The following is an 18957-nucleotide window of genomic DNA, read 5'->3' as shown; positions in this document are numbered from 1 at the left end:
TACATCAAATCACCAACGCGCACACAAACGTGCACCAGCAGACGTGCACACCCACACACGTGCACAGATGCATGACCACAAACGCGCCCACATCGCGATGGGCCCGACCCTGTCTTTTCTCCCACGGGGGGGTGTGTGTGAAATGTTAATACATTGAAAAGGGGCCGGTACGCTCGAAAAGATTGGGCACCCCTGGACTAGCAGGAAGGGCCGCCCGTCCGGTCTCTTGTTTGCATGCTCAGGTCAGCAGGGAGCTAGACGAAGCAGCCCTGAAAGCCACCTTGCTAGGTGGCCATGGCAGGGCTGGGGGGTTACGCTCCTGGGGGGTGACGTAGAGGGGGTGCTGGCTACTGTTGTAATCCTGTGGTCCCGCTGGAGTTGAATGCACCATTTGTCTTTTATGTGCTCTGTAGTGATGCTGTGTGGGGGGAGTGGGGGCGTGCCTCAGTTTCCCCAGGCCCTGCAGCACTAGCAGCATGAGGAGGGGGAGGCCGGGTGTGCCCCACTGGGGAAGTACGTGCAGCCTCTCGCCTCCTGAGGCCCAGGGGACAGCAGATAGCACCTTGGGCCTGGAAGGACCGTGGAGCAGGCGGGGCTGCCTGGGGCGAGTGAGCAGTGGGGGTGGGGGTGAGGCTGGGTAGGATGAGGAGGGCAGACTGAGAGCAGGGAAGGGGGGTTCAGGGCCCGGGAGCCCTTCCCCCCAAGAGGAATAAGGCTGCCTGCTCTCGGTGTCTGTGCTCACAGCGAGATCCTCAGCTGATAGCTCCCATGTCTCCCCGGGCCCCGCACGGCCGGCGGTGCCTGCCCTGGCACTGGGGGTGCCCAAATACACAGCAGAGCCAGCGTGCCTAGCGCATGCTGCTTTAATAAACAGCGCTGCAACACTCCCAGCCAGGTTTTCGGGCGGGTCGCGGTACTGCTACCGCATGCAAAGCTCTCGGCAGGAAGGGTAGCCGTGCCGCGACCCCCTCCCAATATCCGTGCGATCCCCCACAACGCTGTGCCTAGCATGGCCACACTGGCCCAGGGAGTTAAACAGTCGCAAGCGTGGCCCGGGCGGGTTTTCGAATCGCTTGGCCAGGCCTGTGGCTTTGGTCGGGCCCGGGTGTCACTGGGCCAGCTGGTTCCGGCTGAACGGTTACAGCGTCTGAAGCTGGCTAGCAGCGTAAGCGACTCCACTCCTCTACGGACTTCGCTCTGCCATCGCAAGCACGTCTCCAGGGGCGGCGGCTGTGGCTAGCGCCGGGCAAGGCCTGTCAGTGGGCGCTCACAGCCGTGGACAGCAGCTGATGTTGGTCAAAGGAGACCGGGTTAATGCCAAGCCACTTTAGGGCCCTCTGGACGACTGATTGCTGCTGGAATCCTGCTGGAGGGGGAGCTGTTGAAATCCTTGTCAGAGTCTCAGCCAGTTAACTGATTTGGCTGATCACAGCGTTGTCCCACCGTCTCCCTGGCCTGCTCTCCGCTGGGCTGGCAGCTGTGCGACGGGAGCTCTCAAAGGTATTTCCTCAGCTGGTAAATCCCAGCTCTGCATCTGGAGGCCGTGGTTCCGACCAGACACGTGTATATGCGCCCAGAGGGTTCATAGTCCCAGCTGGCAGGAGAATGGGTGATGGGCAAGACAGGCAATCCAAGGCGCTGGAGAACTGCTTAGGGGTCCCTCCCAACTCCAAATCCCATCATGCAGCTCTCAGCTCTGGTGAGGCTCCCGCTCCTGAACGCCATCGGTCGGTAGCAACCACACGCGTGACGACAAAGGAACTAGGGTAGCAGGTTTAAAACGAATAAGCGCAAGTTCTTCTTCACACAGCACGTAGTCAACCTGTGGAACTCCTCGCTGGAGGAGGCTGTGAAGGCTAGGACTATAACAGAGTTTAAAGAGAAGCTAGATAATTTCATGGAGGTTAGGTCCATAAAAGGCTATTAGCCAGGGGATAAAATGGTGTCCCTGGCCTCTGTTTGTCAGAGGCTGGAGAGGGATGGCAGGAGACAAATCGCTTGATCATTGTCTTCGGTCCACCCTCTCTGGGGCACCTGGTGCTGGCCACTGTCGGCAGACAGGATACTGGGCTAGATGGACCTTTGGTCTGAGCCAGTGCGGCCGTTCTCATGTTCTTAGTGCTCACTGCGGGGCCGTCTGCGCTCTCTGCCCAGCAAGGAGGGGTAGTTACACACGGCCTCCTAGTCAAACGTGGCCACAGATCTGGGGTCCCGGACGGCCCGGTTTTTCAGATGTTGAGCATGGAGATAAGGCACCTGGTGTCTCCTGCCAAGACTCAGACCCCCAGAGTCGGGGATGTTCTTCAAACTGTTGGCCATGATGCTCTGACCGTAGGTGCCAGACAAGTCGCTCAGCCACACTGCAAGGAGGAAGGGAAGCGGGAAGAGCTAGGAAAAAAAAGCCTGGGAGAGTTGAGAAGAGGACGCAGCCTGATATGCAAATAACACTGGCTTTTTGGACCCGGAGGGTTGGTTTTTCTCTTTTTGAAGATGGAGAACGTGTGCCAGCCAGCCCACGTGCAAACAGCCCTAAGGTACGCCGGGGTTCAGAGCCAGGTCTGTGGGTTCATTAGCATGCATGTTGTCTTCTGATGCACCATGTACTTACTATGCAAGGAACGGTGCAACGTTTCATTGCTATGGCAGCCACGATGCAAATGGTCCGACCGTGAAAATGAATGCGCACATTTCTATTTCTCGGCACAGTTGGCCAGAAGAGGCCAGATCGTTTCGTCCGTGAACGCCTCTTTTGAGGAAATGCCGTGTCAGAGCCAGAATGAGCCGGTTTTTCAGCAGGGAGCTTTTGAAAGCTGCAAAGAACGGTGAGAGTATAAACAGCTACTCACCTGCGGAAAGGTACCTCGATGTGTCTCCTTCCCCTGAGTCGTGGCCCGCGGCTCATCCCTCGCCCTATCAGTGAGATAAGAACAGGACTGGGATCTGCAGGGCACGGCCCTGGAGGATGAACTATGGGAAAAACACATTTCAAATAAAAAGAATCTAGTATTTTTGTAAGGGCCAAAATAAACCAACGTTTCCCCCGAATCTGTGTCGGACGGGAACAAGGAGATTTTGGCAAGCACCTTCCGTGGTAAGACACGGCTGCTTTCTGCACACACGGTTGTTTAGCAGCAAAACAGCCGCCCCACCCACATGGTTCCATCGTGAAAGGTAGCCACGCGCTGGACTTCTGTCTCCCGTTCTGCAGCATCATGGAGTGCCGGTGCCTCGACAAGACAGGAGACGGTTGTGCCTCCATCAGCCGCCCCACCAGGGTTCCCAACTGTCAGTAAATTTACAGACAGTCTGTAAAAAAGTAGCCGAAATTGGACCTGTCTGTAAAGTCCGTAAAAAAATGTAGGTGTCCGTAAATTTTGTAAAAGTGCAATAAAATTTCAAAAAACAGCAATTATTCTAGAGCAATTACATTTCTTCTGTGCTGCTTCAGCCATTTTACAGCAGAGCAGCAGAAATTGGACGTTTTCGTTGTTTATTTAGCTCAATGGTTGAGGTGACGTAATATGAATCACAAAATGGAACACTTCCAGAGCCATGACTAACAAAATGAAAGTGAGTTAAATAGCATATTGTTCTTGTGGTATATGAATGACAACAATTACTTTCCACTTTTGGCCACTTATGTCATCTTAATATAGTATAAAAATTATGTCCGTAGAAAAATTTATCTGTAAATTTTTCCCTTTTTTGTCTGTAAATGAAATGTCTATTATTAGTTCCCATAATAGAAGAACTAGAGGACACCAAATGAAATGAATGGGGAGCAGGTTTAAAACTAATAAAAGAAAGTTCTTCACACAGCATATAGTCAACCTGTGGAACTCCTTGCCAGAGGAGGCTGTGAAGGCTAGGACTATAACAGAGTTGAAAGAGAAGCTAGATAATTTCATGGAGGTTAGGTCCATAAAAGGCTATTAGCCAGGGGATAAAATGGTGTCCCTGGCCTCTGTTTGTCAGAGGCTGGAGATGGATGGGACGAGACAAATCGCTTGATCATTGTCTTTGGTCCACCCCCTCCAGGGCACCTGGTGCTGGCCACTGTCGGCAGACAGGATACTGGGCTGGATGGACCTTTGGCCTGACCCAGAACGGCCATTCTTATGTTCTTATCCTCCCGCATGGAGTTCCACAGGTCCCTTTGGTTTGTTTGAAACCTGCTACCTGTTAATTTAATTTGGTGACCCCCTAGTTCATAGCTTGTTTCTACGGTGAGACGGGACGAGTACGCTCACCTCTGTTTAACACGGGGCAGGGAATGTAAGTTATTTCTGCTTCCACAGGCTGAGCTGGAGCATACGTTTTGAGCAAGCTTGCCGGCCTGTAAGTAAAGACGTCGCGTGCTGAGAGCCCACAGCTCTCTAGTGAGTTGTGCCAGTGGCGGATTGCCTTCCTTGTTAACAGTTGCACCTTACTACGTGCCGGGTTCGCAGACGGTCTACAATTTCTAACGGGGCCGCTCCTGCATTCAGGGCGCTTCAGGGGTCCGCGAATGAAAAAGGGAGAGTCCCTGTTGTCGTCTGTTATCGAGTCCGGTCCCTTGAAAATCTCGTGACGGCCGCCCCCATCAAAGCACTGGCGACAGCCTGCCCGTCCGGCACCGCCCCGGCTTTCGAGGGACTTCGTCTTTCCAGAGATGTCCCCTCCGAGGAGAGGCCCCTGGAAACGGCCCTCCCGTTGGAGCCATCGCATGCGGCAAGCCTAGCGCGCTGCTGCGCCGTGCGGGGTCCTCGTGTGACCGTGCAGGGCGCTGCTGCACCCCCGGCCTGCGTATGTCCCAAGTTTTGGACAAGGGGGCCCAGCGTCTATGGCAAGCTCAGGCTTTGCTGCGGCTGTTGGTACCGCTCATAGGCCTGGATGCTTTGTGGCTGGGGGGCTATGCATAGGCTGGTGCTGTGTGTGGGGGGTGCTGTGGGCCAGGCCAGAGCTGTGGGGGGGGCACTGTGGGCCAGGCCAGTGTTGTGTGTGGGGGGCGCTGTGGGGCAGGCCAGTGCTGGGGGGGCGCTGGGGGGCAGGCCAGTGCTGTGTGTGGGGTGCTGTGAGGCAGGCTGGAGCTGTGGGGGCGCTGTGGGGCAGGCCAGTGCTGGGGGGGTCGCTGGGGGGCAGGCCAGTGCTGTGGGGGCGCTGGGGGGCACGTTGATTCTTGGGGGGGCTGTGGGGCAGGCCGGTGCTGTGGGGGCGCTGGGGGGCACGTTGATTCTTGGGGGGGCTGTGGGGCAGGCCGGTGCTGGGGGGGCGCTGGGGGGCAGGCTGATGCTGTGGGGGCGCTGTGGGGCAGGCCAGTGCTGGGGGGGCACTGGGGGGCAGGCCAGTGCTGGGGGGGCACTGTGGGGCAGGCTGATGCTGGGGGGGGCGCTGGCGGGCAGGCCAGTGCTGGGGGGGCGCTGTGGGGCAGGCTGAAGCTGTGGGGGCGCTGGGGGGCAGGCCAGGGCTGTGGGGGTCCTGGGGGGCAGGCTGGTGCTGTGGGGGGGCGCTGGGGGGCAGGCTGAGGCTGTGGGGGCGCTGGGGGGCAGGCCAGTGCTGGGGGGGCGCTGGGGGGCAGGCTGAGGCTGGGGGGGCGCTGGGGGGCAGGCCGAGGCTGGGGGGGCGCTGGGGGGCAGGCTGAGGCTGGGGGGGCGCTGGGGGGCAGGCCAGTGCTGGGGGGGCGCTGGGGGGCAGGCTGAGGCTGGGGGGGGCAGAGGTCTGGCCCCCCCGCTTGGGGCCTGCAGGGGGCGGGCAAGGGCCCTTGTTGCCAAGGCAACGGGGAGGCCGCGCTCACAAGGCCCCGCCCAACACGAGCGGGTCGCGCGGGGGGGCGGGGGGGCACCAGGCACGAGCGCTCAGGGGACACTTCCGGCCGGTGGCGGAAGCGCTCTTTGACCCGGAAGTGCCGGGGGGCGGGACTCAGCTGTCAGCCGGACGCGCCGGTAACCGGCCGGAGCCACCGGGCAGTGCGGGGGGCGGGGCAGTGGGGCAGCTGGCGGAGTTGGGGGGCAGTGCCTGTCGGGGGGATGGATGGGGGCGGGGCAGTGGGGCAGGTGGCGGAGTTGGGGGGCAGTGCCTGTCGGGGGGATGGATGGGGGCGGGGCAGTGGGGCAGGTGGCGGAGTTGGGGGGCAGTGTCTGTCGGGGGGATGGATGGGGGGGCAGTGGGGCAGCTGGCGGAGTTGGGGGGCAGTGCCTGTCGGGGGGATGGATGGTGGGGGGGGCAGTGGGGCAGGTGGCGGAGTTGGGGGGCAGTGCCTGTCGGGGGGGATGGATGGGTGGGGGGGGCAGTGGGGCAGCTGGCGGAGTTGGGGGGCAGTGTCTGTCGGGGGGATGGATGGGGGGGCAGTGGGGCAGCTGGCGGAGTTGGGGGGCAGTGTCTGTCGGGGGGGATGGATGGGTGGGGGGGGCAGTGGGGCAGCTGGCGGAGTTGGGGGGCAGTGCCTGTCGGGGGGGATGGATGGGTGGGGGGGGCAGTGGGGCAGCTGGCGGAGTTGGGGGGCAGTGTCTGTCGGGGGGATGGATGGGGGCGGGGCAGTGGGGCAGGTGGTGGAGTTGGGGGGCAGTGCCTGTCGGGGGGATGGATGGGGGGGCAGTGGGGCAGCTGGCGGAGTTGGGGGGCAGTGCCTGTCGGGGGGATGGATGGTGGGGGGGCAGTGGGGCAGCTGGCGGAGTTGGGGGGCAGTGCCTGTCGGGGGGATGGATGGTGGGGGGGCAGTGGGGCAGCTGGCGGAGTTGGGGGGCAGTGCCTGTCGGGGGGATGGATGGTGGGGGGGTGTTTCGTTACCGAAGTCTGTGACCCGCGTCACACCCAGCCGCTCTGCAGTCCCAGGTGGTCGGCGCTGCACCGTCGTTTTCATCGGCGCCGTTGTGTTGTGCGGCACGTGCGGGCGGATGTGACGGCTTGTCCCCAGGCTCTCCTGTCCTCTCCGCCAGGTACGTCCCCAGGGCCTCTCCGGAGACATGGCAAATGGCATTTCAGTGCCTCTCCCCTGGGCAGGATCACGCCGCTTTTACTCTAGTCCCATCCGCGGATGGAGCCCCAAAGCCGCACACAGGGCGTTGGGTCTTCCAGGCTGACGCCAAAGCTCGTGGGAAAATGCAAATATTACTACTCTGGCATGATTGGTACGGATACTCCGTAGTTCGAGATTATTTGTCCCCCTTTTCATTTCTAATTGAACGATCTTTTTGGTTGGCAGCCTAATTTTCCTGTTGCCTGGAGTTTTTGGTGCTCGACCTCTCAGGAAATTGGGCTTCTGGGGTTTTTTAACGGTATCTGTGTAGTGATTGTTAGAAGTGTAAGCCCAAAACTGAGTGTATTTCAGCAATTGACAAATAATGTCATTTGGGTCACAACAGAACCAATAGCCTTGGGGTTTTTCAGCCTCAGTGATTTTGTCATTGAAATATGAAAACTCCTACGAAGATATATTTAAAAAACTGGCATAAAGGTTCCCACTGTAATTGTTTTTAGCATCCTGTAAATAGTTCTCCTCCCCCCCCCCCCGCACATCCAGCTCCTACTACATTTAAACTTCAAAGCAGCCTCCCCTTATCGACTAATGGAGTAGTTGATGGAAATTCCAGCAACGACTTGATTAGCTAATTAATCGCTACATAACCTCTCTAATACCCATGCACAGTTCTGTTGCTGCAAGTGTGGTTCTGTCTGGGACTAACGGTGCGCAGGAGCCCATCTGACATCAGGGTCTTAAACGTAACCTGACTACAGCTTCATTCTCAATAAATTATCATACTTCTGTAAAACGGGAGAAATGAAATAACAAAAGCTTTGTTGAGCTTGTGGTTTCGAAGCTTGTTGAGATTTTTTTTAAGGATGTTTTAACGGTGTGTCTTCTCTAGAATTGCCCTGGAAAGCTTTTTCAATTAATAGAACTAATTTTGTAAGAAGTGTCTGAGAATACAGTGGCTTGTACGCAGTCAAACAGACAATGCCCATTGAAAAAAGGTGACAGCAAAAACCTCCTTTTTAGCCTAATCTCATGTCCTGAAAATGCATATTCTGTCCCTCGTCATTTTAACAAACTTGCTGTATAAGAACACACAGACTTCTTTTGATAACAAGTTAGCAGGATGTCTCAGGAGAGCCCTTGGCATTCTCCTCCTCCTCCTTGTTGTTCGTAGAATTTCTGGCATCTGGACACTGTTGCTACAAGGTTCTGCAAAGTGAACCGTGGACAAGGAGAGGTCTCAATAGCCTTTTCGGTCAGCATGTAAGAATTGTTGAGCATTTACCCAAAAGTAACTGTGCCAAATAAAAATGGTTTTGGGTGCGTCTGAGGTTATCTTTGTGACTGCTTGGGAAATGCTGGAAAGAAAAGTTATCTGTACTCTGTAAGTCACGGGGAACTGCTTTTTCTGAGGGTTACTTGGATGTCTTCTAACTTCAGATTGGTGGTGTAAAGATTTCCTCGGTATTGATGTAGCTCCAGTGTCTAGGGCTGTGGTTCTCACTTTTTCGGCAGTCCACAGACACATTGTCCAAAGTCACCTGTCGTGGGCAGGCACCCAAAATCTGTTAGTAAGAAATAAATTTCAAACCAAAGTGTTCAGTGTCTCTCTTTTTTTAATCATGTCTCAAAAAGGAGGAGGTCCACGAAAATGTGTTGATTGGCCTGGTGGTCCGTGGACTGTAACGAGTTGGGAACCCCCGGTCTAGGGGCTATAACCTGTCTCTTGTGGTGCTGGTAAATTGTTTCTGCAAACGGTGCCTCATATTGCTTTGATGTCGGGTTTGCCAGATAGAGGAGAATCTCCACGCGATGCCAGTCTTGCCGCTGGATGAACTGCAGCTGACCGAGACGGATCCAAAGACCGGGAAACTGAGGACGCTGCCAGCATTGGTGAGTTGTTCTGTTTTTGAAATTAAAACACGCCACAAATCCTTCCCTCATTTCATGAAGCAACTAGAGCAAAACCGGTTCTGGGGCCAAACTGCAGTGAAACCCAAAGAGCTTCCCGACAGGAGGAGGCCTAGATTGTTTGACGGGGAGCGCTGCCGTTCCTGCGCTGGAGAGGAGGCCTGCTGACGTTTGAAACTCAGTTTAGAAGCTCATCATCAATCTTTGCCCCGCTCCCACTACACTCTGCCCTCGCCAATGTAGTCTGGCGGCCACCGGCTGAAGTAAAATCTCAGCGCAGGGCAAGTTGCGCTAAAGGAGAGCAAAGTGTCTCAGGGGTGACTTTGAGCTGCTGTTGGGTTTGACGGCGTGGGAGGGTTGCATGTCAGTTATTGATCTGAATGGGACAGCAGGCGCAACACGAATCAACTGGGCAGGATTCTGCAAATATTATTGATAAACAGGGACAACACAGAGCCTCTGATCACAGTGTTTTCAACCCCAGCGAGTGGGGAGAACTGCTAGGGGGCATAAGACCGCACACGAGCTTTCCAAAAATATGAGCAACGTCCCTGGCTTCATAAATAGTTACCAGGGATTCATGTTGCTTGGTCCCTGGTTGTTAACACCTGATCTTTTTGCTTTGTGTAGCATCCGGAAAGGAAAGCAGATCAGTCCTTTGTGTTATATCGCCCACCCCCTAAAGTCAGAGACCCGGCGCTAGTGGAGGAGTTCTTGGAACGAGCAAAGTTCATCGCGGATGATCTGAACTGGCTTCTGGCTTTGCCTCATGATAAATTTTGGTGCCAGGTAACGTGACTGAGCAGTACATAAAAACCTTGACTTATAGGAGGGCTTGGAAAAATGAGTAGGCAAGCGAATGTGTCTGATGAAGGCTTATAACTGCCTTTTGTTGCTAGTTGCCAAACGGTGATGGGATGAATCAAGACACCCCCTTGGGGTGGTCCCATAGTGAACTCATCTTATCTTAGGCTACAGTTGATATTTTCTGACTTGGGCCCATCAACTTTGCCTTCACCCTTTCACTATAGTTCTTGATTTCCAGATCTCCTCATGTGTCTCTTCTTAGTGTGGGGGAAGCAATTTCAAAAGCCAGTTGTTGGCAAAGACCAGATTGCTTTCCATTCCTTATAGATTCCCTCCCCGCCCCATCCAAGGCCTCCCCATCCCCATAGAAACGTACCGGATTCCAGTACCAGGTGGTATGGTCGCATGTCTTTCTAGAACCGACCACAGTTTGGGCTCACTGGAAAAATAAAACCATTCATGGGTTGTTGGTTTGAGTACTGTGCCATTAAGTTCCTCGAGTCTCACTGATGGGCCCCCATTAACATGTTTAGAATTAAAGAACTTCATGTGTCCTGTTTCTCACTTCACATACAAGAACGATACAGGCGCAAAACTAGGATACGTAGATTCAGCACAGAGTAACTTTAAAAATGAGACGTGTGATGTAGCAGGTTTAAAGCAAATGAAAGGAAGTTCTTCACACAGCGCACAGTCAACCTGTGGAACTCCTCGCCTAAGGAGGTTGTGAAGGCTAGGACTATAACAGAGTTTAAAAGAGAACTAGATAAATTCATGGAGGCTAAGTGGGTTGGAGGAGGGTTTTAGGGGGGAGGTCTGGGTGCTTACTGTGGCGATTAGGCACTGATAGAGTTTAAGGATCAGGTCACTCCCCCAGGTTCCTCATCATACTTACAATATGATGGGAGCTAATTTAGCTGCAACTCATCAGGAAAGAGATCTTGAGTCATCGTGGATCGTTCTCTGAAGACGTCCACGCAGTGTACAGGGGCAGTCAAAAAAGCAAACAGGATGATAGGAATCATTAAAAAAGGGATAGAGAATAAGACGGAGAATATCTTATTACCCTTATATAAATCCATGGTGCACCTACATCTGGAATACTGCGTACAGGTGTGGTCTCCTCATCTCCAAAAAGATCTACTGGCATTAGAAAAGGTTCAGAGAAGGGCATCTAAAATGATTCGGGGTTTGGAACGGGTCCCCTATAAGGAGAGATAAAAGAGACTGGGATTTTTCAGCTTGGAAAAGAGGAGACTAAGGGGGGATAGGATAGAGGGCTATAAAATCATGAGTGGTGTGGAGAAAGTGAATAAGGAAAAATTATTTCCTTGTTCCCATCATATGAGAACTAGGGGCCACCAAATGAAATTAATGGGCAGCAGGTTTAAAACAAATAAAAGAAAGTTCTTCACACAATGCACAGTCAACCTGTGGAACTCCTCGCCGGAGGAAGTTGGGAAGGCTAGGACTGTAACAGGGTTTAAAAGAGAACTAGATACATTCATGGAGGTTAAGTCCATTAATGTCTATTATCCAGGCTGGGTAAGGAATGGTGTCCCCAGCCTCTGTCTGTCAGAGGGTGGAGATGGATGGCAGGAGAGCGATCGCTTGATCACTCCCTGTTCGGTTCACTCCCTCTGGGGCACCTGCCATTGGCCACTGTCGGAGGAGAAGGTACTGGGCTGGCTGGACCTTTGGCCTGACCCAGTCTGGCAATTCTTATATGATGACCTGTTTTGTATTAAGCATATTTTGCTTAATATTCAAAAGCCAATTTTCATAGAGTATGGGGCGCCCCGCGGCACAAAATTCTTGACTTTGGATGGTGTAACAGTAAGATGATACTCTTTCCTTAAATAGCTTTGATCGTTTTAAAACTGCTAGTTTTTAATCCATGGGTTCACCTTTGATCTCTGTTGCTCGTTGCTGAATTTATCCACCACTGGCTGCATGCGTGTCATGTGATACGGGGCACCGCTGTGCATCCTTCATCCTCCCCCTCTGTCCATTTGCCTTTGGTTTGGGTCTTAGGTCATATTTGATGAGACGCTGCAGAAATGCCTGGATTCATACCTGAACCACGCCCCTCGCAAGTTTGATACGTCACTGGATTTCCCTCCGGAGGTGAATGACATGCAGAAATGCCTCCATCGGTGCATCTTCCTCACCTTCCTCAGAATGTCCACTCACAAGGAGTCCAAAGTAAGCACCCCTTCTCCTTCCACTCGCTGCACGGGGTATGGCCTAGGGCCATTGATGGGCGCTTTGCCCAGACTGGAGAAAATGCGATGCGAGACAGGTCTCAGACGTCTACCTTGCTCTGTGGGTGAGGTGACGTTGCATTCACTTACACTTTTCTTTGCAACACAGCGGAGGCTGCGCTGTGTGTGTTGGCAGAAATGGAAGTTTCACGAGGACCTTAAAGAATGTCATTTTGTCCTCAGGTGCGAATAATTATTGCCCTGGGTTTATTTTAGGAATAGACATTGCCGGGATGGTCAATTTCAGTCTGGTTTGAGAGATGCTGTCCCTGCGGGTGTTGGAGGAATGAGGAGAGAACAGCCGGAAGGAGAGCTGTGTCCTAGCAACACCACAATAAAAGTACTCCGGGGTTCTGCAGAGCCTTTCATCTGAGCCGGAGTACTGTACAGCTGTTAATTAAACCACAGCAAAGTATCTGGGTAAACTGAAGTCAAGGGTTTGTCTGTTGCCACGTAGCAAACTAATGTGAGTGTTAGAAAAGCAACCTTAACTCTCCCTCCTTTGTATTCACTGGGAGAGCACGTGGCGCACGCCCTCTGCCGTTTGCTTTGGGCGGCGACCGTTTGCCGTCCTACACAAACCTTTCTCTTATGAGTCATTGCTTCCACTGCTGTTCTTCTGCTTGGCACGTTTGAGTTGGAACACCCGTGTCCTGTCGAATTTTCAGAGCATTTCTAGCCTCACGTGTTACAACTGCAAGATGGCTTTTGTGTAGGGGTTTAGAGTACAGAGAAAGCCTGGGTTCTGTTCCTACCTATGTCACTGATTTACGGAACTTACACTAGGAATAGAATTCCTCAGGGCCTTGGCATCATCAATTAATAGGCAGCAGGCTTAAAACAAACCAAAAGAAGTTTTTCTTCACTCAGTGCACAGTCAACCTGTGGAACTCCTTGCCAGAGGATGTGGTGAAGGCTAGGATTTTAACAGGGTTCAAAAAAGAGCTAGATAGATTCGTGAACAGGGCTCGACAAATAGTGTAATCTACTCGCCTGTGGCGAGTAGATTACACCCTGGAAGAGCCGGCGCGGAGCGATCTGTGCATGCGCAGAGCCGCACAGCTGGCGAGCAGGAAGCATTGGCCGCTGTCGGCAGGCAGGACTCTGGACTGGATGGACCGTTGGTTTGACCCAGTGTGGCCGTTCTTATCCAGATGTGTAAAATGGAGGGGCCTTTCAAGTTGCTAAGATCCTTTTCTGTCTTTTAAAAAAGACGGTTTCTGTTCTGTTTAATAGGACCACTTCATCACGCCCTCGGTGTTTGGAGAGATTCTGTACAACAACTTCCTGTTCGACATCCCGAAGATTCTGGACCTGTGTGCGCTCTACGGGAAAGGGAATGGCTCCCTGCTTCAGAAGATGATTGGTTAGTCCAGTCGCTGTTCGATGGGTTTGTGGCACTCGGACACCCCCGTCATGTCCGTACGGTTCTGGTGGTCATTTGCACAGGCTGTGTGGTAATTCGTGGAGGAGGGGAAATTCCTCTCCACTGCTCGGTTCAGGTTCACAGCACTCTGCTCTGTGGCAGAGCCCTTTGGCAAGATAATGCGCCGTTGGTCCTGTAAGAGGTTTTGCGGAGGCCTCGTTGCCTTTAACGATATTACACGGAGCTTTAGCCGCCGCACACGGAGCCAGCAATGAAAACGCCACTGCCGCTGTCAAATAGCAGCATGTGTAAACAATGAGAAGACCTGTGGCCCCTATGGGTGTGTCTAGACTACAGGGTTTTGTTGACAAAAGTTCATGGCTGCCTTTGGGAGCGGTGCGGTCGCAGAGCAGGGGTAAGCCTGCCTCAGCCTCCTTGGGCCACCACCCAGAGGCCACCTGTATTATGCAGTGCCCAGCTGGAGGCCGCATTCTGAACCACACCCCCAGTCCTGAGCTCCTGCCCTAACCCTGAGTCGTCCTGCACCCAAACTCCCTCCCTGAGCCTGCACCCTGAACCCCTCCCGCACCTCAGCCCCCTGCCCCATGCTCAGCTCAGAACCCCTCCCACGCTCCAAATCCTTTAGCCCTGCATCCCCCTCCCCTGCACCCCAACCTTCTGCCCCCAGCCTGACAAAAGAGAGTGAGGATGGGGAGGGAGGATGGAGCAGGGGTGGGGTCTCAGAGAAGGGGCAGGAAGGGGGCGGGGCCAGGGTGTTTGGTTGAGGTAGACCCTGGATTGCACTTACATTCAGCAAGGTGATCTCACGCTTAAAATAGCAGGAAAGCACTGGGTCAGATGTTTGAATTACTCCAAAACTGGTTTTTTCCTTCCTCTCTTCTCAGAAAACATCTTCACTCAGCAACCGAGTTACTTCAGTGACCTGAATGAAACGGTGCCCACGATCCTCCAGGTGCTGCCTTTTTCTCGGGCGTGGAGGGGTTTCCGGAGCCCGCGGGGAGGCAGAATTGTTTGCGTTTCCTTGTGTGCGTGCCCCTTGGGGATTCCAGCTTGTGTTGGGTGGGTTTTGAGCTTTTCTCTGCAACGGGTACTCAGAACGAACCGCGCTGACATTGGCCTGCTTGTGAGGCCTGTCCATCCTCGGGGCTTGATTAGCTACATAAGTGCCAATTTTCCTCTCCCTAAATCAAGAGAGGGAGACGCTTGTGCTAGTGAGCTCCCAGGAGACCGTGAACGTATCCCAGAGACCGCGAACGGTTCCATGACACCAAGGCACATCAGTGGCTCCCAGACAGATCTTAGCTAGGTCCAGCGTGCGGCACCTCCATGGCTCTGAGCAGTAAGAATTTCCCTGAGCTCTGCTCAGATGTAATCTGAATATGAATCAAGGTGCCGGGCCATCTTTGCAGCTGGCCACTTTGTTTTTTCATCCTCAGGCAAATCATTTTTCCAATGCCATTTTGGAGCGGCGCTCGGCTGTGTTTGGACCCGTCGTGCTCTGGGGGGCGTTAAACTCAGGCGCGCTCTTGGGCGAGGTGGCCACGTGTGTCCAAGTGCTCCGTGGGGCACGGTTCTCCAGTCACAACAGGGCTCGGAGGGACGGGGGCGTGTTTGGGTCGACCGAGCTCTGCTTTGCACGTTGGCTGTGTCTAGACTGGCAAGTTTTTCCGCAAAATCGTCTGCTTTTGCGGAAAAACTTGCCAGCTGTCTACACTGGCCGCTTGAATTTCCGCAAAAGCACTGACGATCTCATGGAAGATTGTCAGTGTTCTTGCAGAAATATGCTGCTGCTCCCGTTCGGGCAAAAGCCCTCTTGCGCAAATCATTTTCAGAAATGCCTGGAATCCTCCGTTGGTTTTATAGTCTGCAGAGGGGGAGCGTGGCAAAGCCGCAGAATAACAGAGCCGGGTAGATTTGTCCCTGCTTTCAGGCTAGGCAGCTCCCCACTGTGTGTAAACAGCCGTGGCTTCTAGCGAGCCACCGAGCGGCCGGCGTGTTATACGACCGATCTGTTCCGTCGGCCAGGTGCTCAGCAACGTCCTGCAGGAATGCGGCTTGCGGTGCGACGGGCCCTCGGCCGCGCCCCAGAAGCTGGAGGAAAGAGCCAGAGTGACTCCCAGCGCCATGCCGCTCCAGGTGCAGTTGCTGCTCGGGGGGGCGTAGCCACGCTGTTCCCAGCCCCTTCGCTCTCCTGCCCCGTGACTCGGCGTCTCTGCGCTGGGGGCTGCCTTTCCCCTGCCCCCTTGGCCTCCTCTCCTGCCCTCCCCCCGGAAAGCGCAAAATCCAGCGCTGAGTAGCATGGGGACGCTGCTGCCCCACGGCCTAGCTAGCCACCGCACCAGCGGTTCCTAAACCCTCAAGCCTGCAGGAGTGCGCGGCTCCGGGCAGGGTGGGGGAAGCGCCTGGGTGTGATCTGTGCCGTGCTCTGCCACCTGCTCCCCTGAGCCCCTTGCTGCTCTGGATGGGTGGGGGAGCCCTGTCATGTGACTCCCAGGCAGCAGAAAACTGTGGGATCCTCTGCTATAGGTCAGCCCCCCCCAAGTAGCCAGGCCCTTTCGTCGGCCTTGGGGGCAGAAAAGGCCCAGTCGAGGAGTTGCCCTGCGTGTCGGTGGACTCTGCCGTGCGCACCGGCGTTCGTCTTGCTCCAAGAGGCCCGTGTCGCGGACCAGCCTGCCGGCTCTCGGGGTAACGCCCCGTTCTCCCTCCCCAGGCGCTGACGGACGTCGTGCTGTACTTGTGTGACACGTGCACCACCCTCTGGGCCTTCCTCGACGTCTTCCCCTTGGCCTGCCAGACTTTCCAGAGCCATGACTTCTGTTCCAGGTGCGTGCCTGGCTCCTCCTTCCCCTTCCCCTGTGCCGCTGGGTCTGATGGGAGAGTCCTCTTTGGGTGACTACAACAGGCCACTATGGGGAGTTCCCCGAGTTCCCCAGCAGATGGGGGGGCTGCAACTTGCCAAGAGGCTGGGCTGCACGTAGCGGCTTCCTCGGGGCAGTGTGTCCTGGAAAGAGCTCAGCGTTTCGCACGCCACCTTAGAATCCTACGGCTGGAAAAGCCCTCCGAGTCATCAAGTCCAGCCCCCCCGCCAAGGCAGGACCAATCCCAACTCAATCAACCCAGCCAGGGTCTGTCAAGCCGAGACTTAAACACCTCTAGGGATGGAGACTCCACCCTCTCCCTAGGGAACCCACCCTAGGGGTTCCCCACCCGCCTAGGGAAATAGCTTTTCCTAATATCCAACCTAGACCCCCCCCCCCCCCCCCACTGTAACTTGAGCCCATTGCTCCTTGTTCTGCATCCGTCACCACTGAGAACAGCCTCTCTCCAGCCTCTTTGGAACCTCCTTCAGGAAGTTGAAGGCTGCTCTCAAATCCCCCCTCGCTCTTCTCTTCTGCAGACTAAACAGACCCAAATCCCTCAGTCTCTCCTCGTAGGTCAAGTGCTCCAGCCCCCGAATCATTTTGGTCGCCCTCCTCTGGCCCCTCTCCAATGCGTCCACGTCCTTTTTGTAGTGGGGGGCCCAGAACTGGACACAATACTCCAGATGTGGCCTCCCCAGTGCTGAATAAAGGGGAATAATGACATCTCTGGATCTGCTGGCAATGCTCTTCCTAATGCACCTAATATGCCATTAGCCTTCATGGCTACAAGGGCGCCTGTTGACTCATCTCCAGCTTCTCATCCGCTGTAATCCCCAGTTTTCTACCGAACAGCTGCTTAGCCGTTCAGTCCCCAGCCTGTAGCAATCCTTGGGATTCTTCCGTCCCAAGGGCAGGACTTTACACTTGTCCTTGCTGACCCTCATCAGATTTCTAGTGGCCCAATCTGTCCGGTATCCGAGGGGTCGCCGTGTTAGTCTGGATCTGCAAAAGCGACAAGGAGTCCTGTGGCACCTTCTAGACTAACCGATGGATTGGAGCAGAAGCTTTCGTGGGCAAAGACCTGCCTCCGACAAAGTGGGTCTTTGCCCACGAAAGGTTCTGCTCCAACACATCTGTTAGTCTGTAAGGTGCCGCAGGACGCCTAATCTGTCCAGAATACAGGACTATGTAGCACGTTAAAGACTAACGAGATGGTTTATCATCTTGTCTTTATAGTGCTACATAGTCCTGTCTTTTGTTTCAGCTACACCAGACTAACACGGCTACATTTCTATCATTAATCTGTCCAGGTCACTCTGGACCCTGTACCTGCCCTCCAGCGTATCTACCTCTCCCCCTCGCTGAGTGATCTGGGGGGAGGCAGCTCTGTGTGCCGGGACGGGTGGTCTCTGCAGGCTGCCTGCTGCCAGACTAAGTCAGACACTCGGGTGACAGTGGCCTGGGCTGGGGCTATTCATGCTCCGCCAGAATGGCTGGTTTTGCCGGCTCTGGGAGGGGAGTGTGAACTGATTGTCGCTGCGGCGCGACCCTAGTGTCCGAGGCGTGCTACGAGATCAGTTCAGAGCAGCGTGTGTGTGTCCTGTGTTAGCCTCTGGGCAAAACTACAAAGCACCAGTTGTCGCCCCCTTGCAAATCCCGAAGCAAGCCCTGTTGTTTGCTAGGGTGTGCAAGTACCTCTGCGGCCTGCGAGTCGGTAGGTAAACAGGCACATCTGGCTGCTTGTGATTCCTCTGTTCCCTCCGTCGCTGTGTTCTCTCTCCCTGCACCTGGGACCAGCTGTGTCAGCCGTCAGTCTAACCCCCTGGGTCTAGCACTCCCGTGTCTGCCGTATTGGAACGAGGCGATCTCAGAGCTGTCTGTCAGCTCTTCACGGTGCAGCCGAGCAGTGCAGCCTCTTTGCCTAATCCGCGGCAGCCTGCTGCGAAACCACCTCGTTTGGCGGCTCTAACGAGGCGCAGAACAGTTCCACGGGGAGCGGCTGTTTGCCAGACTCGCGTTGTGTTGCTGGGAATGAGCTGTAATGCAACAAGGATCCGTGCTGGCACTGCTAGTAATGAGAGACCGGAGGAACAAACACCGCCAGTCCCCTTTGATGTATCTTTTAACGAAGCGTGGAACAAATCTCGTGACGGTTCATGGTTTGTCCCGTCGTTTTGCAGACTGGTTTCCTTCTATGAACTCGCCGTCCCTGAGCTGGAATCTGCCATTAAGAAGCGGACGTGTGAAGAGCAGAGGTAAAAGTTTGCCCATGATACTAACGTCTTTTCCCGTTAAGCCTCCCAAGAGGTTAACTCTTGAGACCTGGAAGGGTTTGGAGCATACACAGTGTGTCCTAGAGCAGGGGTGCGCAACCTTTTTTGAGCTGCAACCCCCACGCTGTGGGGGCCACCAACTGCTGGGCCTAGCCCCTGGCCGGCTGGATCTAGGCGTCGCGACCCCCCAGGAAGACATCTGGGATGGTGAGTCGGGGTTCCCCCTGATCCTGCAGCCCCATAGCAGCAAGAACAGACTCTGCCAGCTGTAGAATAGGGAGGGTTTATTGCTTCTCCAGGATACAACACAGCACAGACGGGATGTGGGTACTGGAGTCAGGGCCAGGATGCCTCAGACCCCTTGAGGTAGGGGGTCCACTGTTCCCTTCATGCTGGCTGTTCCCTTCATGTTTCCCAGCCAGCAACTGCCCCTTCCTTTGTTCTGTCCCTGCCCTCAACCGGTCGGACCGGTTGGGTCTTTCCTACGTGACCTTCGGCAGCC

General features: G+C 54.8%; 1 protein-coding gene across 3 annotated transcripts in view; it reads left to right on the top strand.

Moving 5' to 3' along the window:
• The first annotated feature begins 5810 nt into the window (after positions 1 to 5810).
• Positions 5811 to 18957, top strand: part of ASCC2 (activating signal cointegrator 1 complex subunit 2) — a 29718-nt gene continuing 16571 nt past the window's right edge. For 2 of the 3 annotated variants that reach the window (XM_075897881.1, XM_075897879.1), the window contains exons 1-10: positions 5811 to 5921; positions 6805 to 6914; positions 8744 to 8845; positions 9494 to 9652; positions 11705 to 11875; positions 13171 to 13300; positions 14206 to 14273; positions 15347 to 15457; positions 16032 to 16144; positions 18363 to 18437. In XM_075897881.1, coding sequence (XP_075753996.1) covers positions 8765 to 8845; positions 9494 to 9652; positions 11705 to 11875; positions 13171 to 13300; positions 14206 to 14273; positions 15347 to 15457; positions 16032 to 16144; positions 18363 to 18437 — 908 coding nt within the window. In that variant the 5' untranslated portion in view covers positions 5811 to 5921; positions 6805 to 6914; positions 8744 to 8764. Of the gene's footprint in view, positions 5922 to 6804; positions 6919 to 8743; positions 8846 to 9493; positions 9653 to 11704; positions 11876 to 13170; positions 13301 to 14205; positions 14274 to 15346; positions 15458 to 16031; positions 16145 to 18362; positions 18438 to 18957 lie in introns of all 3 variants that reach the window. The other variant, XM_075897880.1, reaches the window with a different exon arrangement.

The sequence above is a fragment of the Pelodiscus sinensis genome, chromosome 15, assembly GCF_049634645.1.
Source record: "Pelodiscus sinensis isolate JC-2024 chromosome 15, ASM4963464v1, whole genome shotgun sequence".
Taxonomy (NCBI): domain Eukaryota; kingdom Metazoa; phylum Chordata; order Testudines; family Trionychidae; genus Pelodiscus; species Pelodiscus sinensis.
This window is presented reverse-complemented; position numbering and strand designations above follow the sequence as displayed.